Raw genomic sequence first — 22,689 nt, forward strand, 5'->3', positions numbered from 1 at the left:
AGAGAACGGATCGATCACTTATTTTTTAAATTGTACGTGGCTGCACGAGAAAAAGCACAATAAATTAAATTACAAAAATGTGGTCTTCGTGTCTGTGAAGTGAAATGTATGTATATGTTATTAGTTCCTGACCAGCATTTATCATGTAAGCTGCTGTGCCCTGTCGATGCATGGCAGTTTGTTTGTAATAACCTTTTTCCTTTGTGCAAATTTGAGGCCTGAGCAAAACAGCAAGATATGTTTGTTTTACTTGTGCTGTAGCAACAATATCAGAATCACTGCTTGGGTAATATGATTTTCATTACTGTAACTTACTAGATATTTGAACGATGCATGACTTGCAGGAATTACATGGAAACCTTCAAGTTCTTCTGTTTATTAACAATTAGGGTTTACGGCCCATTTTATAATTTTCAACTTCTCTTTACTTTTTGTTTATGTCAATATTTCTTTCGTAACCCATTTTTTATTTTTCATTTAGATAAACAGCATCCCGTTGGATTGGAAATACTACCGATGTCGGTCGAGTTAGAGATCTCTTCCTCCCCTTTTCTTTAAATGTCCTCGTGTGCACCCATGTAAGTGTGTGGGTGCTGAATTCACGAGGACCCCCTTTTTCCTACCCCGCCTGGTGGTGGATTCAACGACGGATTCAATCCCTGGATGAAGCACTTTTGTATGCCTGACCTTATTTCCCAGGCTTAAAGGTAGGGAAAAAAGTATCATCATTCTTTCTTTCTTTCTTTTACTACTTGGGTTGCGTTGGTTATGAATTGTTACGGAGTACGAATATTCCCGAGCTAGGCGGTTGACTGGAACTTTTTTCTCTTGCAGTTTTTGTTGACTCCGTAAGGGCTCATTGAATAACTCATTTGTAGAACGACTGCAAGTCAGGCACAACTCACAAATTTGTCTGTGGGCAAGCAATCAAATTCCAAAATATTTTAACTTTAAACATTTTAAGCAAATTGCAACTAAAAATTTTATGACTAAGATTAACCTGCCGCCACACCGGCATCACCTCCTCTTTCAAGGAATCTTGTGGATTGCAAAGTTATCCTGCCTAAAATCATCCCGTTTTTCTGCATCAATTATTAAAAATAACATTTATTATTGGATAGCACCGTCGGATGGGATAAACGAATAAAATCACTATACTTTTTTACAGGGTTACCCATAATAAATTCAAAAGATTTTCGTGCTAATTCTGTCAATTATTCCTTTCGGGTTCCATCTGAAGCGTCAACAAACTTGATAATTGTCACTGAATGAACCTAACGCATACATCTGCATCACAAAAGAATGTTCGCAGAGTCAAGCAATATCCCCGTTCACTCCAAATGTGGACTCTCCCCCTTTTCGTTTGGGAAATGATTACGTAATAAAGAGGGTAAGCCAAAAGGATCGACGGCGCATGCGCTTTCCTGACAGGGGCCCGTCACGACAATGCGGAATGATCCGCATGCCGAACCATGGAGTGTTATATCTACTCAATGTCTGAATCTTCAATTGCCTCCCTTTGAAATAAGTCGCTTTCGATTTAGGCTACTGTCTGAATTTACAATTTCCATTCCCGAAATTTGTGCAATTCATCGTCGTGTTCGCGTTCGAGTTGTTGGTATCCCGCACACCCGCCGTTTTGATGACTTCCAACTTTTTCAAGTTTAATCCAGCTAACGCCAAGCGAAGTAAGTGGTTTTAAAAATAATTAGAGCTTAATCACCACATTTCGTAAACTTTGATCTTGTTCGGACTTATCAATTTTGGTTTTTAAAAAATGATTTCCTTTAATTTATTTCTTTTTTTTTATTGATTTGTTTAAATCTCCGTCGTCTTCAACAGGTTACGCGTAGCACAGCATGCTTCTCTCTCGTTACATTACATCCCCTTATTGATATCTTTAAAACCTAATCTCGTATTACTTTTTCCTTTTCCTCCCTTGCTTTAATTCCTCACTAAATAAGCATCACATTATTGAATTAAAAAGGAAAACGTCGGATACGCACACGGTTCCCTTGGTACAAGTTATTCGATCCATATTACATAAAAGCACGATTTTCCACGAAGCTGAGCATCACTCTTGTATACACCGCACAGTGCGCTGTTTCTTATTTTGTTATTTCCAATTTTGAAATCCAATCGTTGGCGTTTTGATGGCGCCGTTTCGCGCAGGAGGCGCCAGCCGCAAAACCATTTAGATGATAGAGATCGCCATCCCCCCCTTCACGTACTTCTGGGCGTGTTTTAAACGTAAAAAAAAAACCTTTTTATACAAAATATACATTGCGCACATCAAACGAAAACTAGTGGACGGCAGGAGGGGTGGGGGGATAACATAAAATGAGGATTATAAAAATGACGCCAGGAGCACCGCACCGCTTACCATGTTTATTTAAAGAAATAAAAAATATTATATGATCCCCTTTTTTTTACATTTCCCAGTGATGGATAGCAAAACAGGGCGGGACTTAAAAAAAAATTATGTTAAGTTTACACGGGACCCGGGAAAGGATTGAAATCTATATGTTGCGAGTGACTGAGTTAGACGAAGGGAACCAAATCTCTTTCCTCTTTATCCGTGTTGCACCTATTTGAAAGTCCTCTGTGTACCATCACCTCCTCCGCTCCCCCTCCCCCCTATACAGCTTTCCTTATGTCATTGTACTCTCTTGACATTAATAGGCGGCTAAAATATTGATTCTCTTTTCAAGTTACGTAGCCTCTGAAAGCCTTGCCCAGTGCTCGAGCATCTGCTCTTTTCGCTATTCGTTCGCTAAACACGTAATAGAGAAAAAAGGTTTTAAAGTGCTTTCAAATCCGACAGGATATAGTATCGGGTCGAGCCCATTTTGATTATTTCTTTCTTTTTTCTCTTAAAAATAAAAAAGAGATTCTCGGGCGAAAAAGTTTTACATAATCAATCTCTCACTCCGTCTATTGTGGGAAAAAGGCTGAAAGTCAGTGTGATGACGAATGCGCTGTGTGCATTTCTATCGCATTATCATTCATTAATACGCCGATATAGTGTAGAGCTGATGATTTATGATTTTTCGCCTCAGTTGACATGAGGATGGACGCCAATACGGAATACAGGAAAACCGCGGGACTGGCTCCCCAGGAATGCGGAGGCTGCGGCAAATTCATCACCGATAGGTAAGCCCCCAAGGCCCCAAGATCACGATTGATGAAACTAATGATGAATGGCTCTCTATTTCCAAAACGGCAGGTATTTGCTACAAGCCCTGGATCTTTATTGGCATGAAGATTGCCTCAAGTGTGGCTGCTGTGATTGCCGACTAAGTGAAAACGGATCGACACTCTACACCAGAGCCAATTTGGTACTCTGCCGGAGAGATTACTTAAGGTAACACCCATTAAAGGAACCTTTAATTTGTTCACTTAAAAATTTAACCACCACCAAAGGATACGAGACGAAGCGAGGTTTAGTCTATATTTAAGCCCAACACACACACAAAGTAGGAGATATATGTTATTACACGCTGGTTGTATTCGTTTCCCACGGATTTTTGCTTGTGGGTTTGTTGTCGCAAGAGATTGGATCGAGTCGCTGGCAATAAATAATCGGCAAGGAGGGAGCGCGGGTGTGCAGCTCGATGAGCGAAATCTATTATCAGTGGACGACCTATGAGAGTCATCATTCATCGGGTGGGGGCTCTTATCGGGCGTGTGAGACCCTAGAGCGGAAAGCCAAACAGCACCAGTAGCTAGAGATGGGTTTTCATCGGGGTTGCATCGCTTGGCTGCATTCCCGCATTCACCCAGATTTTTCTCTCTCTCCTTTTTAGAATATAACCGCGACGACATCGTCGACCTTGGCCAGATAAGTCCGCCTCACATGACCCGTTGAACGGCGGCGGCGCTATATGTCCCTGGCGTCCGTTCCGACTGACGGCGGACTCCATTTCTTTGCACAGTTTTTTATTCTTTTCCCTCCCGCTCCCTTGCGGCTGGGACTCTTCTTTTATGCGGAGGCGATTGAGCGGAAGAAAAGCGAATGGGGGTCCCAAAAGACGTCTATGCCGCTGCTGCTGGATGCATCATCAGTATATTCTTTAAAATAGTTAGCCTTGTTGGAAGAGAGGGACAAGGTTCGGCGACAGGGTTTTTCTTATCGAGGTCCGCTTCCGCACGATTGACCGTTTTTGCCGCTTCGTTCAACCTCATCGCGGCGCCTTTTTCGCCATAGGCCAAAAGACTATCTGTTTTCGACAGCAGCCACATATCTACCCCCGGCTGCTTTGTGAACAGAGTTTATGCACAGTTCATGGAATTGCAAACGTTTGCCGTATTCGATCGACACGTAATTTAATTCCATTTTGTTTTGTTTTGTGTGTAGGTTATTTGGAACCACCGGGTACTGCGCAGCGTGCGGGAAAGTCATTCCGGCTTTTGAGATGGTCATGAAGGCCAAGGGCAACGTCTATCACCTCGAATGTTTTGCCTGCCAAAACTGCAACCACCGGTATGTGTGTACAACAACATAATGAGCGATAATTCACGGTTGAAACTTTTTACGGGTTATTGCTGGGCGACTAGATTCTGCGTTGGCGACAAATTTTACCTCTGCGACAACAAGATTTTGTGCGAATACGATTACGAAGAGCGCCTACTCATGGCAAGTCTCGAATTCCCCAATAAACGGGCGTCTTTACAACAGCAGCAAGTAAATATTCAATTCATTGATTTTGAAAAAAATATGTTTAAATAAATTCCTGATTTTTCTTGCAGGGCTCCAATAACCAATCACCGCTACTATCCCCCATTCTGTCTGCAGAGAGCTTCTCTAAATGAGTCTTATACATGTGTTGGGATTTTATTTTAAACTATTTGAATACTGAGGGCCTGTACAAATCAACAATGCCTATGGATAAATACCAAACTAGATCGCGTCAATATTTTTGAAAGAGTGGAACTCAAGATGATGATAATTCAAAGTTTGGAAGATTATTTATTCACCTGACCAAAAAAACTATCCCGAGTAATAACTATAAAAACATTTGACGTTCGTTCGTGATTTTCACTTAAAGGTTCGAATACAATTCTTGGCGGAGGACTAAAGATGAATCGATTTCATCCACAGAAGAGCAGCCTGTAATAATCATACGACATCGTTACGCAATATCCAATCACCGAGTATGGCAAAAGGTTAGTGATACCTGACAGTGCCATAGCAACGTCGATCTCTGTTTTTAAAAGTTGAATAATATTTTTGACCCCTTCTTCTCCGCTGTGTGCCAGTCCCCATAGCGTCGGCCGACCGAAAAAAGTCTTTCAAAGAATTATTGATCAACAAGCAATCCTGAAAACACTGTAACGGATATATCGGGCTTACCATTTTTGCGCCGAGAGCTAAAGCTTTAAGGACATCCGTTCCTTTGGTAACGCCACCATCGAGAAAAACTTCGCAACGTCCGTTCACCTGCTTAACTATGGCTGGAAGTGCGTCAATCTGCGCAATAGAAATAAGGAAACGATTTCGTGAACAGAAACGTAGTATGTCGAGCTGTCATTTGCCAAATGTACCGTTGCTTGAACGCCATCCAATTGGCGCCCTCCGTGATTCGAAACTCCTATGGCAGATACTCCGTGTTGCACAGCAAGTTCGGCGTCGTCAGGGCGAAGGATCCCTTTTAGCACAATAGGTAACTTGGTGATACTAACACGGCAGAGAAATAACGCCATTTGAGTGAAACGAATTGCAGTTATTTTGGTCGTAAATTACCTTTTCAACCAATCAATGTCTTTCCATGTTAAACTAGAGTCGAACATGACGGAAGCGTAGGCCGCCAAACGGGATCCTTCCTTCTGGACCGTGTGAAAATCTGATTTCTCGTCGACGGTGTTGAAATTGCCCAATCTAAAATTAACAGTATTATTGGTATACTCAATCAGTACAGAGTTAACTTGACTTGACTGTACTTGAGATGAGGTGGTAGGTCGAATCCGTGTCGTTCATTCACGAGACGTCGGCCAAGAACGGCAGTGTCAACTGTTACGACGAGAGCTTTGAAATTGGCTCTTTCAGCACGACGAATCAAATCTATCGTGGCTTGTCTGATAATGCGCCAAAGTAAATAGGAAATCCAAATGGTAAGAATAATGAAAATGTGGTTCAAGGTCTATATTACCGATCTTTGTAAATGTAAAGCTGGAACCAGTTGGTACCGTTGGGTGCGGCTTCAGCGATTTCTTCGATACTGCTGGTCGCAATCGTGCTCAGAATGTAGATAATGCCATGCGCTGCAGCAGCTAAATTATTAGGAATGATTGAAGATTGATGTAAGACCAGTGTAGGACTGATATAAATTAAAACTGACCAATCAAACCGACCTTTTGCCGTCGCGCACTCGCCATCCGGATGCGCCATTCTCTGCATAGCAGTAGGAGCTGATATGGAAAAATTACAAACTTGTGTTGGTTGAAGGAAAAACATAACTAAAACTTGCCGATTCCAAAAGGAGCGGAGACACGACATCCAAGTGCTGTAGTATTCATTGAACGATTTTGGACTCCTCGTAACATTCGAGGCATTAATCGCCATCTGTTCAGAATTAAGATTCACCATAAGAAATTAATAAAAATAAAAGAAATTTCGTAAAATTACCTTTTAAAAGATTCGCGATTTTCACGCAGAGTTTGCTCTTCATCAGCCCCTGATCTGTAATATTCAAGGGCATACGAAGGTAACACTTTTTTCGCATGATTCTCATAGTCTTCTACGCAAACAAATTTACCAGCCATTCTAATAAAATACTGCCTATCGAATGTAGGCAGAAGTTAGAAACTGATTTTTAGACTGACGATGAAACTTTCTCTAACACTTCTGGCGGAGACAACGCCCCAATAAAAGAAATCTGTTTTTGGTTAAGGTTATTTAGCTCACGTTTGAGACACTGCATGATATGGGCGTGCATAGGCATTCTTAAAGTAGAACAGCAGCTATGTATTGATCGATTATTAACCATTGCTTTTCCTTTGTTTTCTTCATATTGAAAAATTCGAGATTATTCAACCCTGTTTCGTTGCTTATCAAACTACAAATTAATTCTGGGAACTGCTGCTGTTAATGTAAATTTGAATTCGCGCACTGCCGTCTGCGTCTTTAACTCTTTACGAGTTTCGTCTGCTTTTTCACGTGTCGCAGAGTCACACAAGCTCGACGTTTGTATTGACGCTAACATTTTGGTTTTTTACTTCTGTCTGACATTTGTTATTGATTCTTATTGGATAAATCTGAAAGTATATTCCCTGCACATCAAAATGGAGTGGATAAAACATAAAGACTTCCCTGAAGAAATGACAGCCAACACTCAGAACCTTGACTCGGCTCTCTCAGAAATGGAGGCAGTTGTCAATGCATTAACTTCTGTGCCATTAACTGAAGTCCATTCATGTGTAAGTTTTGTTTCACATGAAAAGATTCCCTAAATAATCAATCTATTACACAGTTGAAACCTATAGAACGCTCCAAATATGACACCGCTTCTGTGTATGCTGTGACTTCTCTGTTCTGGGGTAAGCATTGTAATATTTCATATTTCAAAATAAGAATTAATTATTTTGTTGTTGTTGTAGCATACATGAAAACGAGAGGGGTTGACCCAAAAACTAATGGTTTACCAAGGGAGCTTGAGAGAGTAAAGAGTGCAATTGGCCGATCTAAGGAGATCGTGGACAGAGCACTGGCACCTAAAGTTGATATCTCAGCAGCCAAGAGGTTCATTCGTGGTGGTCTCTGGGATCCTAAAGACAGTGAACAAAAAGAAGGTTCTAATCAAGAAAAAAATGATGTTTCCAAGCCACCACCTAACAAAAGAATAAGATTTGATGATGCAGGATCAACAGAACTGAATAATGCAGAAAAGTAGTCACCAAAAATACAAATCCCTCATCTTCACTGTGTTTTTACGTGTTGATTTGCATTCTTTGCTTTTAAAAGCATTTTCTGGTAAGACAATAATTCACATATATGATTTTTATATGAAATGTGTATTTATTCTGGTTCATGAAATTTTATTGAACATTTCATTCTATTTTTGGAAAGCGACTACGGTTACGTTATGTCCCTTCTTTCCTCCAAATTCAAACGACGGAGTGGGAAGCACCTCGCGAACTTTGAAATGACCTACCCATTCCGGAAAAATTAATCGGTTTAATTGTATTGCAGATTTGAACTAATCATTAATTTTTTCCTATTTTACCTCTCTGACCGATGGTCTGTTTCAAATAAGTCTCGGTGTGACCACAGGTTGCCACCAAAAGAATTCCACCAGGCATAAGAAGTTCGTGCATATTTTTTAAGTAAGTTTCGCGAAACTGCTCCTGTTTTGCTTTGGTGTAGACAGTACTAACTGCAGTTGCGTAGGAATCATACAATCCTTTGTCCAAAATCAGTCGATATTTTTTGTTGAGTGGCGATTGTGCCGTATCAGAAGGAACAGAGCCCATCACATCACAGACCTGGTAAAATAATTATATCGGTAATTTTTTAGCACACTCAAACTTGAACATGCACACAAGATAATGTACCTCTAGTTTAACTTTAACACATTCCTGATGGGAAATTTCTGTGGCCAATTTAATAGCAACTGGCGATTTATCAATACCGGTGACGTTGACAAATCCCTGGTGATACTGCGATAATTCCAACAAAAATCAGTAATTTACTCTAATTCTAAGTATAGGTTGCAACAAAATACCAGTTGAAAAATGATGTAAGCGTTACCGCACCCTATATCAAGAATAGGATCGTCGCATTCGATATTGCTTTTGATCCATGTTAAAATGGCTTGAAGTACATCTTCACCGCACCTGAAAGGCGAATAAGATGTGAAAGAAAATTCTCTTGGACAATCGTCCAGGACAAAATAACTAACCAGTCATCTCCAATATCTCCGTGATCACAGAAATTTTCCAAATCTTCCTCGTACTTTTTATCCATGCTAACGTATTCAACAAATGGTTAATTTAAATGATTAAATGGACGAAAATTAAAATTGGGTTTTACTTGACTTCCATGATAGAGTTGGGCGAATCGAATCGAGTACCTAATACAGCAAAAACTGAGACTAGAATGAACTACGTCGGAGTGGTATACAACCTCAATTTATACGTTGACTGATGTACGTTATGTTAACGTTTTAAAATACTGATTCTCATCTATTCCCAAACGGATTTCACCTTCTGGGGTTCCGCGAAAGAAATGAAGGACACGCAATTGACATACACTTGCTTGCTAGAAATAACATCTTTTCGGCTTTTCCTTTAGGATTGAGTAGTCAGCAATTCTTTCTTTTTTTTTAAAAATTAATTTCTTCTTCAGAGAAATTTTTCATTTGCGTCTTTTGCCCAATCCCCGGATGGCGTAAATTGTATCGCGCGGTTCGCGGCTTCGCGCCCCTTTTTGAGTTTTTGCGCGAAAATTCGCATCGGGCAACGGCAACATTGTAAGGAATTAACAGCATTAGTGCAGCACTATTTCTATTTGACAACTAACATAACAGTAATTTTCGAATCGGAAGAAATTTCAGTCGCAAGTTTACTTGTTGGCGATTTTATTGAAATGAATGTATACTATTTCTTGTAAAAATTTTTCTCTTAAGTACTGTTAAGTCAACAACATTTTTTTCTTTAGGTGGAACACTGGCTAAGTGAACTTTTTGTTTCTCCCAAAAAACCCAATGTCAGCATAAAAAAGGCAGGTAACAAAGATGTGCCCAGTTTTGAGAAGAACCAAACAACCAACCAGATTTTATGTGATTTGCGAGATGCAAATTTGTCAGCTGATTTACAAGCAGGAGAAGAAATAAAAATCATGAAAATTCTTACCAAAGAGCATATAGCTGAAAGTATTAACTTATTATAGTTTAAAAGTACAAACATAATTACAATGAATTAACTTTCATACTTGTTTTATTTTAGCTGCTAGGTTGACCAATATTCTGAGGCCATTGAAACTGGATGTAGGGAACCTGCCTGATGAACTGAGAAAACTTGTGGAAATAATTTCCATGGCAAATCAGAAAGCACGGGAATTAGAAGAAACAACTGAAATATCTACCAAATTACCTGACCTATCTGTAAGTCAAACTCAGGCACTTCAACGACTTCAAAACCTTGAGAAGTAGGCAATACTGGTTTCAATTTTTTGTGGTAATTACTTTGAAACTGTTATATTTTACTTATTTCAAAGGATTCAAGAGAGTTTACATCATATGAACATAAGAGATAGCCATGAGCAACTAGCTAGGAAAAAAGAGACAGAATTTCTGTCAAAAAAAATTGGAGAATATGCTGGACATGTTCGTCATCTGGAGGTAAGTACTTTTTTTCATTATTTAAATGCTGTCAGTCATTTTCAATGTGTATACAATGAAAATAATTGAAATTAATTCTTACTAGAAAAAATTGGAAGCGGTAGAATATACCTCCGAGATTGGTCACAGATCATTAGAAAAGCGCTCAAAAGAGCTCATTTTATCAGGCGAAAAACTTTCGCAGTTGAGGTCTAAATTGGATATTTACTCCGATTTAACTCCAGACATTAATTTAGCAAAGATTCAACTGCAGAATGTCAAAGATGAATTGATGCAACTTGAAAGTAAAATAACAGACAATATTTCCAATATTAATTCAAATTAACTTACTTATATTTCTGTTAATACAAACAAAATCAACATATTCGAGTCTCTCAGTAAAAAAAAAAAAAAAAACACTCGGCATCATGCATCAGTGTGTGTTTTATGGTTTGTATACAGTTACCATAATTCTTTGTCACTATTTCTCGGAGATACCTTCGGAAAGATCGGCATTGAAGATCGTAGAATCTCGCGCCGGAAGTACTCGACAGCCTTTCGTAGTCCAGCATCCAGTGAAATCTATGGGAACATTGAACACCGATTTTAAATAAGGCTGTATTGACACTAAAAGTTAAAAGTACCTTTGGTTCCCAGTTTAAATATTTTTTAGCTCTAGTGATATCAGGTCTTCTCCTTTGGGGATCATCTTCAACTGCAGGAAGATAACGTATCGAGCTATCCGCACCGTTGACGATAGATTTTATTATCTGTGCAAATTCTGGGTGAAAGTAATACTTTATTACTGAAGATTTTATTCTCTTTTTTAAATGTTTTGGCTTAATATCACTATATACCATCGATAGTGTGTTCGACGGGGTTGCCCAAGTTAATCGGCAATGTGTACGATGAATTCATCAAAGCAACAAGGCCATCTACTAAATCCGATACGTATTGAAAAGAGCGAGTTTGTTTTCCGTGGCCGTAAATCTTAGTTATTGTGAAAACATTAGCTTCCTAATAATATGCTGAACATTGAGGCATGAATGATACTTACAGTTATGCTTTCGTTTTGTAATGCTTGCAGTATAAAGTTCGAGACTACTCTTCCATCGTTCATGTGCATTCTAGGTCCATAGGTATTAAAAATACGGGCAACTCTGACTTGTACTTTTTCTTGTTTGGCATAAGCATAGCTTAAAGTCTCTGCTACCCGTTTTCCCTCATCATAACAAGCTCTAGGACCTATACGGGTAATTCAGTTATAAAATTTGGGCAGCAAAATCTAAAACAAGGTAATTACCTATAGGATTCACGTGGCCCCAGTAAGACTCAGACTGAGGATGAATTTCTGGATCACCGTAGACTTCTGAGGTACTTGCAATAAGTATTCTGGCGTTTACACGTCTGGCTAAACCTGAAAAAGGCGAAGAAAACATTAAATCTTGACATTTTTTAACCAAGACTTGAATTCAATTTCTTACCTAACATATTTATAGTACCAACAGTATTGGTTTTAATAGTTTTCACTGGATTGAGCATATAATGTGGAGGGCTGGCTGGTGACGCTAAATGGTAAATTTCATCAACTTCAATGAGCAATGGGTTGACTATATCGTGATGGATGAGTTCGAAATTTCCGTGCCCGATCCAATGTTCGACATTTCTCTTTCGTCCAGTAAAAAAATTGTCGACAACAATAACTTCATGTCCTTCTCTCATGAGGTAATCAACCAGGTGGGAACCAACAAATCCAGCTCCTCCAGTTACCTATTATTATAAATAAGTGTAAAAGGTTAAAAAAAAGTGGGTTTTTAAATTTCAAAATAATGTTTTTTTTATTACTAGAATTCTTTTCCTGTCCTTGTAGTTTAAAAATTTTATATTAGGAAAAGTCTTTGGAACTCTGAATTCTGCTTGTTCCAAACTAATCTCTAATTCACTGATTTTGTTCTTAAGTAAATTTATTTCATTGAAGACATCTCTTTGATTTTTAATTGACTTCTCTTCTTTTTTGGATTTGGATTCCAAATTATAGTTAAGAATTGGTTGAAGTAAGTGGTATCCAGCTGTATGAAAAAAACAACTGTGGGACTGTTAAATTTAATTGATTTAAATTAGCTTACCAAGCAAGCAGAATAACAGAAGACATATGGTGGTAACACGTTGGTGTTTACTAGCAAAGTTGTAGATTGAATATCTCATTCTTTGATAGGCAGCATCAATATAGTGAACACTTAGATTGAAACTGTGAAGGAGTCTATAGAAACCAACAATAAACAAAGGTCAGTGATATTAAGGTCAATGGTTCAACATATAATATGATGGTGAAATTATAAGAAAATTAATGTTAATGAAATTACTTCTTGTTTTCTTGGGCCAACAACACCTCAATGACAGATACCTGAATTAATTGTTTCTGATTTCACTGAAGATGGAAAATGTTTTCATCGCTTCAAGGGAAATAGGCAATAAAAATGAGACGACTATCTGACGATTGTCGTGTTATAAAATATTTGATGACACAGGACGCTATTTTATAGGTCTAATACATAGCAAATCGAGCCGCTCTGTGAATACGTTAAAGTGATATCACAAGATAGTTGACAATTGTAAATTCACAAAGTTTTCAAGATTTTACAGATTTGGAACGAATTTAACTCCACCCAATACGTAACGGTACATCATTTCTTTAATCACGTGAATAATTTTCTGACCGAAGGCGGTCAAACGCATATCCTTTAGGAATGAAGATCTTCAAGTTTGTAAACACAAGACTATATAATCGATGTAGAAGACGAGCGCCGAGTTTTTATCGATTTACCGTTGATTATCGTGGAAAGAAGAAACCGCCCCTAACCAAAAAAAATATAAAAACCGTTAGCAGACGATGTATGTTAGGAGAAATCCAATATTTTTTGTGTCATTCCACTAATGTAACAGGCGACACTGAAAGCGCAGAAACGTTTGAAATTTTTCCATTCCTTTAAATCGCGAACACAAGTTCCGTTCCGATTAGAAGAATGTCGAAATTCAGCTTATTTAAATGTTACTTTAAAGGAAAACCATCCATTCTAGTGCTTGTGTTTTTAAGTTATTTCTTACATCTTGGCTTTTGCCAAGATCTAATGTCTGGAACTCCAGACAGTGAATACGATGAGAAAGCTCTTAATACGCATCGGCTTGACAATCTTAACTTATTATTGTACACTTTTTTGCTCATCCTCACTGTTGTTACAATATGGATGTTCAAACATAGAAGATTAAGGTTCCTGCACGAAACAGGTCTTGCTGTAATTTATGGTATGTTGGAAAGAAACCTTGGCTTTTCACAGATTTCAATATTTTATATATATTTTATTTTGAATACAGGCTTAGTTGTTGGAGCCATTATTCGTTATACAGGTCCAATTACTGAACCGAGGATTATTCCTGTGGTACCAGCTACAGGAATTCATTACAACCATTCAGTTCCTCCTGATATCTTGTGGCTTCAGCTTTCTAATAAAAGAATGTCATCCAAAGCTTCAGCCACCTATCTCAACAACCATACATTTGTTTATACTTTCAGAGGAGAAATTGATAATACTTCTCTTAACGAAATTGATCAAAAGGTACAGATTTAATCTCTTTGTTAAAAAGGAAATGTTAGGGTAAAATAAGAAAAAGAAAAATCAGAAATTTATTTTTTTTCATTTTAGGCTACCTTTGACCCTGAAGTTTTCTTCAATTTACTTCTACCACCCATTATTTTCCATGCTGCATACAGTCTGAAAAGGGTAATTCAGTTAATTTTTCTTATTGCTAATTAATAATTCTTATTGAAGTAATCTTATATCTTGTTTTCTTTTCTTGATGTAATAATTGTCTTCATTAAATTTCATGTACTAATAATATGTTTGTCTCTTATTTTATAATCCAGAAATATTTTTTCAAAAACCTTGGTGCAATCTTTACATTTGCTTTCATCGGAACTACGGTTACTGCTTTTGTTACCGGGTAAGTACGTTTAGTTTTCTACTTCGATAGATCGATACATTGAAAGAATAACTAAACTTAAACAATCACTATAGGTCTCTGATTTGGGGATTCATACAAATTTTCCCATATCTAGCCAAAGATTTTTCCTTTTTGGACACGTTATACTTTGGTGCTGTCATTTCGGCTACGGATCCAGTCACTATTCTTGCCATTTTCTCTGAATTACATGTCGATGTCAATCTTTACGCTCTTGTTTTTGGTGAAAGTGTCTTGAACGACGCTATCGCTATCGTTTTAACCAGGTTTGTCTAAATTCTTATTGAAAATTAAAGTGTTTCATTAATTATTCGTTTTCTTATTGCACAGAGCTATTCAAAGTTATGCCGAAAAGTATAATCCTAATCATGGCGGTTTCGAGATGGTGGCTTTTTTCCAGGCTGTTGGCGAGTTTTTACTCATTTTTACTTCGTCACTTGTTCTGGGATCTACACTTGGAATTGCAACTGCTCTTGTAAGATAACACAAATTTCTAAGGAAAATTTTTAATTCGCAAAATCTTTATTTCTTTAATGTAGTTGACCAAATTCACCCGTATTCGCGATTTTCCTTTGTTGGAAACTTGTCTTTTCGTTCTGATGTCATACACCACTTTCCTAATAGCAGAAGCTACTGATCTGACCGGTAAGGACATGATGGAACTTTATAAAGCTTATAGTTTTTGAGTTAACAGAGCGTGATCTGATTACATTTTCTTTATTTAGGCATAGTGTCAGTCTTGTTCTGTGGGATGTGTCAAGCGCATTACACTTATAATAATTTGTCGGATGATTCACGTGTCCGAACCAAATCCTTTTTCGAACTATTAAACTTCTTGGCCGAAAATTTCATCTTTTCATACATTGGTGTATCTATGTTTACTTTCCCCAAACATCATTTTGATGTCGCATTCATTTGCATTTCATTTGTAAGTTGATTTATTGATTTAATTGTTTTAATATTCTCTAACTATATTTCCTGGTAATTCCAGATTGCCGTGGCTTTAGGTAGAGCGGCCAACATCTATCCATTGTCTTTCTTACTGAATTTCGGAAGAAAACCTAAAATAAGTCGAAATTTTCAACACGTTCTCTTCTTCTCCGGTAAGAATTGATTTTCCATAAATTTTAAACCAGCTTTTACTCAACCATGATTGATGTCAAGGAATGCGTGGAGCCATGGCTTTTGCATTGGCAATTCGTAACACGATGTCCAAAGCTCGACAAACTTTTCTAACAACGACTAGTCTGATAGTTATTGGATCCGTCATTTTTGTGGGTGGATCTGTAACCCCTCTTTTGACTTGCTTTGGAATACCGTGAGTGCTCTTTTTTCTTAAAATCCAGCGAAATAATAAATTTTTACCTGACGAAAATATATATTAATTCCAGTGTGGGCGTTGATGAAGAAGCAGACCACGCAGCTTTGCCTGGAACACCACACAGAGTAATTGATATTTCTATTTTCATTATTTGTTTGCGTTTTGCTTTTCGGTTACCAGCTTTTACGCTTGTTAAATTGCTTTTTAAACAAAATGTGCTTGATTGGTGGTGTCATTGGCTTATGTATAATCCTGCTTGCTATCCCTGGCGTCGGTTTTTTTATTAATTTATTTTGTTTCTTGGTTGGCCAATTCCTTACTGCTTGTTGCTCGGCTTTTTCTCTCCCTGTAAAAATCCCGCAGAATTACGGTTCCATAGCGCTGCAAACCCCGGTAACAATGACCACTACCCTTCACATAAGAACATTTTCCTTTTAACGTACACTGTCCCATTTACTTTTTAATCATTTACAGGGTGGAGACTCGGCCGAAGGCGCAATAGAGCCTTCCCGATCCGGTAGCCAGTCGGAGAAATCTTGGCTGGCTCGCATTTGGGGAGGTTTTGACACCAAGTACATGAAACCTTTGCTTACGCACAGCAAGCCAACCCTTATTGACACGTTACCCCCTTGCTGTCTTCCAGTAGCACGGATGCTGACCACTTCTGAACAGTTGAATCAGGCAAGTTGTTTTTAAGATCTCTTGCTCATATTTTAATGTGTGTGTGTATCGGAAATTCAATTTCGGATGTTATAGGGAAGCGGAGCTCATGGTGATTCAGATATTGAACTATGTATTGACGATACCGATAGTGTAAGGTCAAGCGGACCGCGTGCTTTTGCTTCCACGCAGCCAGGATTCCAACGAGTAAGTGTATATTAAAAATATGCTAGAGGTAAAATGTGACATTAAGAGGATGAAAGCGGTTGATTCCGTACCATTCGTGAGAAAATCGTAACCTTGCACCGTTCCAATTGCACCACACTTGGTAGAATTGTAAACCCATGCACGACGGTTTTATTTTTAAATCACAATTTCATATTTGACGTTATTGATTACGAGAATTCTTGGCGTTCTAAGCACGGTTACCACCTAGTTATTTGCAGTTTATCTTCACTGTTAAGTTTAGTATATTTATTTTTTTGACTGAGCCGTCCATTAGTATTTCTATATTCGCCTTTTTTTGTTCTCTCTCTCTATTTTTGTTTCTTCTTACATTATCTTTGAATTTTTTTTTTAATTTCATTATGTTTCTTTGTTTTTCAGTTTCTTTAGTGATTCGTTCCTGTGGAGTATTTCGTTTCGCCCAACACCATTTTTATTCACTTCTTTTGTAGAGGTTTTAGACGGGTATTTTGTGACTTGCCTTTCCCCATCACTTATTCTTAACTGTGACATTTAAAAGTATTGGCCTTCAACTTTGTATTATCATTTAAATTGATTGGCCAGATGAGGTTAGTTTGATTTTCCCCCTTTGCTTGATTGTTTTCTCCCATGAAAGGTTTATTTCGTCAACGATAGAAAGATGGCTGTGGACGACGAGGAACGGCATTTGTTCTATCCAATTGTTTCGCCAGAGGCCCTATCGTGTGATTCACTAGGCAACAAACTTTTGCCTGGTTCGAGTGTGTGAAACAAATTTGAAATAATTTGTGCATGTCTCTGTATTTCCCATTATTTTCTTTTTCCCTAACCCTTCTGAAATTCCTTTCCATTAAATATGCGCTCAAATCGTCGGCAAGAAATTGGTGGAGGAAGAAGAAAAAGAAATCAACTTTTGTCATCGGCATTCCGAGAAGGCATGCCGGCGAATATCTTAGCGTCTAGTCCCAAGAGATGTTATCCTCTTCTGTTTTAAATGATCTATTTCTGTTCCACATTTACCCTTATAATTTTGTTTTGTTTTCCCGCCTGCATATCTTTCATGACAAAAAAAAATTACGCATCAGTGTATAAAATAGGGCAAACTCTTGTTTTTATTTAATATCATTTGGTGTTAATTGAAAAACAAATAAAGGTGCCATGAATAATTATTCTATCTGTATGTATTTTATTTCAAACCATTATAGTTACTAACTTGGATGTTGATCACCGTAAAAAAAGAAACTTTAATCCAAAAAGTAAACTATGTAACAATGTAAAGAATTTTACCAGCACCGCTAGATGCCATTGGAATCAGTTTGTTTTGAATATTCCTTTAGAACAGTTTTGCTAGTGCTAGTGCAATGAGTGCATCTAGCTAACTTCTGGATTACTTCTGAAAACAATTTCACCGTAACATTTTCAAGTAAGTTTTATGTGAACATACGTTTTATTATTATTATTATAATGACTATAGCATTAGCATGGCTTTCAGCTGTCAGAAGAAAGCAGTTTCAGTTATATTTACTTTACACAATTCCAAAGACATTTATTGGCAGTTAAAGTAAGATAACTATGTGTGATAATATATCGTATATTTTGTTGCAACAAAGCTCACTTGTTAGATTTTTTTATAATTTGCTTTTGTATTGGCTACTTCCGGTTTCTAAATTAGTCAGTAGTTCAGTAAATAACCTAATATTCGTTCGACGAACAAACGAACCACATATTCGTGATCCTCGTCAAATTTTTGGTAAAGTTCATGTTTTTTATTGTACGTACGCGTACTTCCGGTTTCGAGAATTATCCTGAACTTACTATTACGTGAGTATCAAAGTTATTTGCCTTCGTTTGTTAGTTCTTTCTTTCAACTGTCAACGAGCTAGAGCGGACATTGTTTTCATGTATTTATTTTTTCTGACGCTAGACGGCTTAGCCTTTGATCATTTTCCACTCAGTTTAGTTACGTTTACTTTGCACATCTCTGGAGAAATTTCTCGCTGCTACTACAAAGAAATTTTGGGTGATAGCTGTCAGTTTCTCTTTCAGCAACAAAGCTCACTTGTTAGATTTGTAATAATGTGGTTTTTTTTTCTACTTCCGGTTTTCTCATTTCTGCCAGTAGTTTAGTAAATATTCATCTGACACACAAAAGAACCACATATTCGTGATCCTCGTCAAATTTGTGGTAAAGTTCATGTTTCTTTTTGTACGTACGCATACTTCCGGTTTTAAAAGTTTTCCTGAACTATAGTTCAGGAAAAATCTCGATTTTGATCAAATTCTGGATTTCGTTTAAATTACACCTAATCGACTCCAAATTTCACGGAGATCACGAATATTTGGTTTATTTGGTCGACATATCAATGATTAAGGCGCTATCACTTACTTCCGGTATACTTCCGGAAAATTTGCATGAAACTAGCAAGTGAGCTTTGTTCTCTGTACAGTTCTAAGGATGGAATGCTAGGTTTTAGCAAACAAAAATGGGCTTTTCAAGATGTTTGAGTGTGTCTTAAAACCAGTCCTTCAAATACTGAGTTTTGAGAGGTGTCCAATAGATGGCGTGTTGATTGTGTCTGTTATGGGCTTATGGCCGTTTGCTGTCAAAATTTAAGCTATCTTTTCTTCGAACATTACCAATGAATTCATAGGTAAATTCGAGTGATTTCGTTTGTAAATTGTCGGCGATGTGTTCTATTCTGTTTACATGTTGGATAACCTTAATTTTTCTCATCAACTTACAGGAGGAAACGTGTATGATGTAAGTGTCGTGCAGCCTACTGGCATGATAAAGGAACTATTTTCTTTTACTGAATGTGCCATCGAAATGATGCAGGTAACAACCAACACTAGCTTTATTACATTATTGGTGAAACATGGACTTGCTAGATCACCAACCCCAGCATAGACCAATCTCTCATTTCATCTTCTCGAGAGAAGATTGGATATAGCTGATCTGTGGTATCATGTGTAAGTTCACTTGTCATGTCACTGAACTTTCTTTGTTGCAGTCTAATAAGTATTTAAAGTATTGATATGCACTTATGTAATGTTTAAGAGACAATTTTGTGTGTATACTGATAACTGTTTAATTATTCTTTTAGATCATAGATTTTAAGCACATTGATAACACAAATTATAAACAAGGTGACTTATTTTTCTTTTTTTATTTACAGGTTCTTAAACTCCAGGTTTCTAAATTGGCATGACAGACTTTATGAGAAGTAATGTCCTTTAATTCAAGAAAGTCAACAAGGTCCCTTGTTTGCTAACCCAATGGCTGCTACCCTTGAATCTCCCTTTTTAATTCCTTACACGGGCCCATCTTTATTTAAGGTATTGCTTATTCTGTTGCTACAATATTGTTTGAATATTAAATTGCCATTCAAGTTCATTCTGCTTACAGGGTAATCCTACGCTACTTGTCATGGACTTCATCCACTAGTGAAAACCGACGAGAGAATGCTGTAATCCAAGACTGATAAATTGTGTAGTTAGATTAAATTACAAGTGCATTTCTGGGCTCCCTTCTTTTCTGTGGCCCCGTTTCCCTAACTAACCACTAACCAACGCCCGCCGGTGGTCACTCACCCGCTGTGAAACCAGGAGGAGGGGAGGGCTCTGGTCGAACGGGGACTTGGAAGGCGCATGATCCAATGAAAACTTTTGGAGGGTCATGAGTCTAACCCGGAAGCCTAGTATGACTACATCTCCCCGGAAAAACTTGCCTCGTACTTCTCTCTTCTTCTCGGTCCAGATACTTATCTCTGGGGGCCGTAGACATGTCCTATAACAGCATGTGCGAGTTAAACAATGCAACCCACTACCCAATGAAACAAAAAGCCATGGTTTAGTTTTGCGGAAATCTGCGTCAGTCAAGTTACAAATTTTTCTAATTCAACAACTCGCGTAGAATTTTGCATCTAGTCTATTAGTGCAAATCGCGATTCTATGTGTTTGGTAGTTAAGAAAATGGTTGTTTAAAAAACAAACAATGGGATGTTCTGAAGCCAAAAAAAACTCACCATTGTTTGTTTTTTAAACAACCATCTTTTTAACTACCAAACACATAGGATCGCTATTTGCACCAGTAGACTAGATGCAAAATTCGACAGAAGTTGTTGAGTTCGAAAAATTTGTAACTTGACTGACGCAGATTTCCGCAAAACTAAACCATCGCTTTTTGTCTCATTGCCGCAGCGGTGGTGGCGGGTTGCGTTTAACTCGTACAGAAGAAAAACGTTTTGAACCGGACGCTCTGTTTATTGAATTTTTGAACATTTTAAAAAGAAAATAAAATTGGTTCATATAATATATTTATTTTTATTTATTATAGATATTACATGGTTAAGGTTTAATATTGGTTTATAGGGTTAAGGGTATAAATTTAAGGGATGGTAGGTGTATGTTTTCGGGATTTGAAGGATTAGAAGGTTTATGTTTATGGGGGTTGGAGATTAATTGGTAGGGATACATTTGTAGCGTTATAGATTAACTGAATTTTTATCCCAACAAGAAATATCCTCCCTCCCCCATCCATCCTCCACTTTCCTTTCCCAATCCCGGAAACATGTTTATTATTTGTTGACATAAACATCCCATATTTGTTTTTGTTGCTTCTGAACTTATTAACGGTAAACTGCATAGTCACAATGACAATTTAACAATATAATGATGCAATTTCGGTAACACGAAACCAGCACCAAGGAACGGCCAATTGAATTTGATGTAGAAAGCTCTTTCACCAGCAGCACCGCTGCAACAACGTGCTACATCGGACTGCAACTACGCGAACAAAAATGCCAAACCTATAACCATAATGAAATGAATTAATCTTCAGCATCAATGGAAATGCTGTCAATGAAAAGACGAATAAATGTCACTTTATGTTATTTACAGGAGTTAAAGCCCTCAGCTGGCTGCGTCAAATCCATGTGTAAGTTGGGCAGCAACAAAGAAGCTCAAACTCCACCAGGGTGTTAATCCTATTTTCAAAAAACACAATTACTATCAAGCAACAATTTCTCAAATGACTAAACAAAAATGATCAAAGTTAAGTTATACCACGAAATCCTTCAGAATAAATGTTGCAAAGGAATGTACAGTTGGCAAGCTTTTCCAAGGTTCAATTTCTACAACTTAAATAGGTTGAAGAGATAGGCACCAACTAAATCTGTAGTCTCACAGTTAGAAAGTTGAACATTATATTTACCTGAATTGTTCTGAAGTGTTTCTGACAAACGTGAAGCTGGTACAGGAAAAAGAGACGACTTGGCAAAATGTTCAGCTGCTCAGGCCACATGATCAGATGAAATTGCCATGTAGAAATTATAGGCTGTTGCTTGTTAGTTGCAACAGCAACTACATAAACCTTTAACCAAAATGAAATGAAATTAATCTTTTAAATAATCAAATAATCAATAAAAAATAATCAAATATCATTCAACTAAGCAATCCAACTGAATTACTTTTAAAAATATTACACGGAAATCGACAGTTGGCAAGCTTAAGAAAGAGTCTTAACTGAAAAGTCAACAGAAATAAAGCAAAGAACTAGTCATCAACAAAGTAAATGTGTAGCCTTACTTTAAAAAAGTTTTCCAACATAAGTACTTCAATGCCTGTGACGAAAGCTACAACTGGTACAGGTAGCAAGCCTGCAACTGCAAGAGGAACACCTTTCGCCAGCTAGCTGCAACAAATCCATGTGCACATTGGACTGCAATGAAGAAGCTCAGACTTCACCAGGCTGTTAATAGAAAAATAAAAACTCAATTACTATCAGAAAAAAGGTCTTTAAATAAATTTGTGTAACCTTAGGGCTAAAATTTTGATCAATAAAATCACTAACTGTTCTGAAGTATTTCTGCATGTGACGAATCGTACACCCGGTACATGCAACAAGAGACGACATTTTGGAAAAATGTAGAGCTGTTTCAGGCCACATGATCATTGCCACGAACAAGATAAGCAAACCGAGAATACCTAGCTTCAGCAGTAACTTTAACTTGAAACTGCAGTTGAATGACCAAATTCACTTCATCACTCATCAGGTACTTGTTCTTCAATTAGGATAAAACCTACGAGCTACGGCAGATGTGCATTTTTTTAAAAGAAACTTCGAATTTGTCATTTGGGAAGCAGCAGCCTGCTGTGCAGAGTGCAGACGAA

General features: G+C 37.6%; 7 protein-coding genes and 2 long non-coding RNA genes across 17 annotated transcripts; 5 read left to right on the forward strand and 4 right to left on the reverse strand.

The window, feature by feature from the left end:
* Nucleotides 1–201: 201 nt before the first annotated feature.
* Nucleotides 202–4,916, forward strand: LOC124196393 (LIM domain only protein 3-like). The gene is made up of 8 exons (XM_046591457.1): nt 202–286; nt 482–707; nt 1,545–1,688; nt 3,060–3,153; nt 3,227–3,364; nt 4,358–4,483; nt 4,558–4,684; nt 4,750–4,916. The coding sequence occupies exons 3-8, from the start codon at nt 1,643–1,645 to the stop codon at nt 4,810–4,812; spliced, it is 594 nt and encodes a 197-aa protein (XP_046447413.1). The 5' UTR covers nt 202–286; nt 482–707; nt 1,545–1,642; the 3' UTR covers nt 4,813–4,916.
* Nucleotides 4,917–4,949: 33 nt separating this feature from the next.
* LOC124196390 (hydroxyacid oxidase 1-like) lies at nt 4,950–6,903 on the reverse strand. Its single transcript, XM_046591454.1, has 10 exons — nt 6,626–6,903; nt 6,468–6,562; nt 6,352–6,408; nt 6,150–6,270; nt 5,941–6,075; nt 5,744–5,878; nt 5,545–5,677; nt 5,354–5,470; nt 5,178–5,289; nt 4,950–5,110 (listed from the first exon to the last, which is right to left on the reverse strand). Exons 1-10 carry the CDS (start codon nt 6,760–6,762, stop codon nt 5,043–5,045), a joined length of 1,110 nt encoding a protein of 369 aa, XP_046447410.1. The 5' UTR covers nt 6,763–6,903; the 3' UTR covers nt 4,950–5,042.
* A 378-nt stretch (nt 6,904–7,281) lies between these two features.
* Nucleotides 7,282–7,889, forward strand: LOC124196146 (nuclear nucleic acid-binding protein C1D-like). Its single transcript, XM_046590960.1, has 3 exons — nt 7,282–7,416; nt 7,470–7,536; nt 7,597–7,889. The coding sequence occupies exons 1-3, from the start codon at nt 7,282–7,284 to the stop codon at nt 7,887–7,889; spliced, it is 495 nt and encodes a 164-aa protein (XP_046446916.1).
* A 105-nt stretch (nt 7,890–7,994) lies between these two features.
* On the reverse strand, nt 7,995–9,258 carry LOC124196392 (EEF1A lysine methyltransferase 2-like). The gene is made up of 6 exons (XM_046591456.1): nt 9,029–9,258; nt 8,898–8,963; nt 8,721–8,832; nt 8,551–8,655; nt 8,223–8,481; nt 7,995–8,146 (listed from the first exon to the last, which is right to left on the reverse strand). The coding sequence occupies exons 1-6, from the start codon at nt 9,037–9,039 to the stop codon at nt 8,052–8,054; spliced, it is 648 nt and encodes a 215-aa protein (XP_046447412.1). The 5' UTR covers nt 9,040–9,258; the 3' UTR covers nt 7,995–8,051.
* A 218-nt stretch (nt 9,259–9,476) lies between these two features.
* Nucleotides 9,477–10,701, forward strand: LOC124196391. The gene is made up of 5 exons (XM_046591455.1): nt 9,477–9,589; nt 9,656–9,869; nt 9,943–10,144; nt 10,214–10,337; nt 10,423–10,701. The coding sequence occupies exons 1-5, from the start codon at nt 9,584–9,586 to the stop codon at nt 10,660–10,662; spliced, it is 786 nt and encodes a 261-aa protein (XP_046447411.1). The 5' UTR covers nt 9,477–9,583; the 3' UTR covers nt 10,663–10,701.
* LOC124196389 (UDP-glucuronic acid decarboxylase 1-like) lies at nt 10,653–13,195 on the reverse strand. 2 transcript variants are annotated; one of them, XM_046591453.1, is made up of 9 exons: nt 12,680–13,195; nt 12,443–12,576; nt 12,162–12,385; nt 11,801–12,086; nt 11,620–11,733; nt 11,374–11,561; nt 11,174–11,306; nt 10,961–11,097; nt 10,653–10,898 (listed from the first exon to the last, which is right to left on the reverse strand). In XM_046591453.1, exons 2-9 carry the CDS (start codon nt 12,519–12,521, stop codon nt 10,779–10,781), a joined length of 1,281 nt encoding a protein of 426 aa, XP_046447409.1. In that variant the 5' UTR covers nt 12,522–12,576; nt 12,680–13,195; the 3' UTR covers nt 10,653–10,778. The 2 variants fall into 2 exon arrangements, with proteins under 2 accessions (XP_046447409.1, XP_046447407.1); XM_046591451.1 differs by having other exon boundaries at nt 12,721–13,098.
* Nucleotides 13,196–13,200: 5 nt separating this feature from the next.
* On the forward strand, nt 13,201–17,687 carry LOC124196388 (sodium/hydrogen exchanger 6-like). Of its 4 annotated transcripts, none has more exons than XM_046591448.1 (15): nt 13,201–13,619; nt 13,689–13,930; nt 14,018–14,095; nt 14,239–14,315; nt 14,390–14,599; nt 14,664–14,808; nt 14,873–14,978; nt 15,059–15,261; nt 15,325–15,436; nt 15,498–15,651; nt 15,725–15,779; nt 16,018–16,047; nt 16,129–16,335; nt 16,411–16,521; nt 17,156–17,687. In XM_046591448.1, exons 1-15 carry the CDS (start codon nt 13,340–13,342, stop codon nt 17,285–17,287), a joined length of 2,142 nt encoding a protein of 713 aa, XP_046447404.1. In that variant the 5' UTR covers nt 13,201–13,339; the 3' UTR covers nt 17,288–17,687. The 4 variants fall into 4 exon arrangements, with proteins under 4 accessions (XP_046447404.1, XP_046447406.1, XP_046447405.1 ...); XM_046591449.1 differs by having other exon boundaries at nt 13,210–13,619; nt 16,921–17,687; XM_046591450.1 differs by lacking the exon at nt 16,018–16,047 and having other exon boundaries at nt 13,204–13,619; nt 16,921–17,687.
* Nucleotides 17,688–19,083: 1,396 nt separating this feature from the next.
* On the forward strand, nt 19,084–19,935 carry LOC124196394. Its single transcript, XR_006875684.1, has 3 exons — nt 19,084–19,169; nt 19,263–19,354; nt 19,695–19,935. It is a non-coding gene; the product is annotated as an uncharacterized LOC124196394 (long non-coding RNA).
* A 930-nt stretch (nt 19,936–20,865) lies between these two features.
* LOC124196395 lies at nt 20,866–22,687 on the reverse strand. 5 transcript variants are annotated; one of them, XR_006875689.1, is made up of 6 exons: nt 22,504–22,687; nt 22,334–22,384; nt 22,105–22,267; nt 21,731–21,889; nt 21,416–21,503; nt 20,866–21,326 (listed from the first exon to the last, which is right to left on the reverse strand). It is a non-coding gene; the product is annotated as an uncharacterized LOC124196395 (long non-coding RNA). The 5 variants fall into 5 exon arrangements; XR_006875688.1 differs by having other exon boundaries at nt 22,370–22,384; nt 22,504–22,686; XR_006875685.1 differs by having other exon boundaries at nt 22,370–22,685.
* Between the last annotated feature and the right edge of the window lie 2 nt (nt 22,688–22,689).

This window comes from Daphnia pulex, chromosome 6, assembly GCF_021134715.1.
Source record: "Daphnia pulex isolate KAP4 chromosome 6, ASM2113471v1".
Classification (NCBI taxonomy): domain Eukaryota; kingdom Metazoa; phylum Arthropoda; class Branchiopoda; order Diplostraca; family Daphniidae; genus Daphnia; species Daphnia pulex.

Bases quoted from the DNA above. Each gene is read 5' to 3' on its own strand.
- LOC124196393 (XM_046591457.1), top strand. From the start codon at position 1,643: ATGACTTCCAACTTTTTCAAGTTTAATCCAGCTAACGCCAAGCGAA. The intron at 1,689-3,059 runs GTAAGTGGTTTT...TTTTCGCCTCAG, and splicing joins TCCAGCTAACGCCAAGCGAA to TTGACATGAGGATGGACGCC. The intron at 4,685-4,749 runs GTAAATATTCAA...TTTTTCTTGCAG, and splicing joins CGTCTTTACAACAGCAGCAA to GGCTCCAATAACCAATCACC.
- LOC124196390 (XM_046591454.1), bottom strand. From the start codon at position 6,762: ATGGCTGGTAAATTTGTTTGCGTAGAAGACTATGAGAATCATGCGAAA. The intron at 6,271-6,351 runs GTCGGTTTGATT...CTAATAATTTAG, and splicing joins CGAGTGCGCGACGGCAAAAG to CTGCTGCAGCGCATGGCATT. The intron at 6,076-6,149 runs GTAATATAGACC...GCGCATTATCAG, and splicing joins CTTTACATTTACAAAGATCG to ACAAGCCACGATAGATTTGA.
- LOC124196146 (XM_046590960.1), top strand. From the start codon at position 7,282: ATGGAGTGGATAAAACATAAAGACTTCCCTGAAGAAATGACAGCCAAC. The intron at 7,417-7,469 runs GTAAGTTTTGTT...TCTATTACACAG, and splicing joins TAACTGAAGTCCATTCATGT to TTGAAACCTATAGAACGCTC. The intron at 7,537-7,596 runs GTAAGCATTGTA...TTGTTGTTGTAG, and splicing joins TGTGACTTCTCTGTTCTGGG to CATACATGAAAACGAGAGGG.
- LOC124196392 (XM_046591456.1), bottom strand. The intron at 8,833-8,897 runs GTTAGTTATTTT...TTCGCCTTTCAG, and splicing joins GGAGATATTGGAGATGACTG to GTGCGGTGAAGATGTACTTC. The intron at 8,482-8,550 runs GTACATTATCTT...TTATTTTACCAG, and splicing joins GTGTTAAAGTTAAACTAGAG to GTCTGTGATGTGATGGGCTC.
- LOC124196391 (XM_046591455.1), top strand. The intron at 9,870-9,942 runs GTATTAACTTAT...GTTTTATTTTAG, and splicing joins CAAAGAGCATATAGCTGAAA to CTGCTAGGTTGACCAATATT. The intron at 10,338-10,422 runs GTAAGTACTTTT...AATTCTTACTAG, and splicing joins GACATGTTCGTCATCTGGAG to AAAAAATTGGAAGCGGTAGA.
- LOC124196389 (XM_046591453.1), bottom strand. From the start codon at position 12,521: ATGAGATATTCAATCTACAACTTTGCTAGTAAACACCAACGTGTTACC. The intron at 12,386-12,442 runs GTAAGCTAATTT...TTTTTCATACAG, and splicing joins TCTGTTATTCTGCTTGCTTG to CTGGATACCACTTACTTCAA. The intron at 11,307-11,373 runs GTAAGTATCATT...ACAATAACTAAG, and splicing joins TACAAAACGAAAGCATAACT to ATTTACGGCCACGGAAAACA.
- LOC124196388 (XM_046591448.1), top strand. From the start codon at position 13,340: ATGTCGAAATTCAGCTTATTTAAATGTTACTTTAAAGGAAAACCATCC. The intron at 14,316-14,389 runs GTAAGTACGTTT...CAATCACTATAG, and splicing joins GTTACTGCTTTTGTTACCGG to GTCTCTGATTTGGGGATTCA. The intron at 14,809-14,872 runs GTAAGATAACAC...TCTTTAATGTAG, and splicing joins TTGGAATTGCAACTGCTCTT to TTGACCAAATTCACCCGTAT.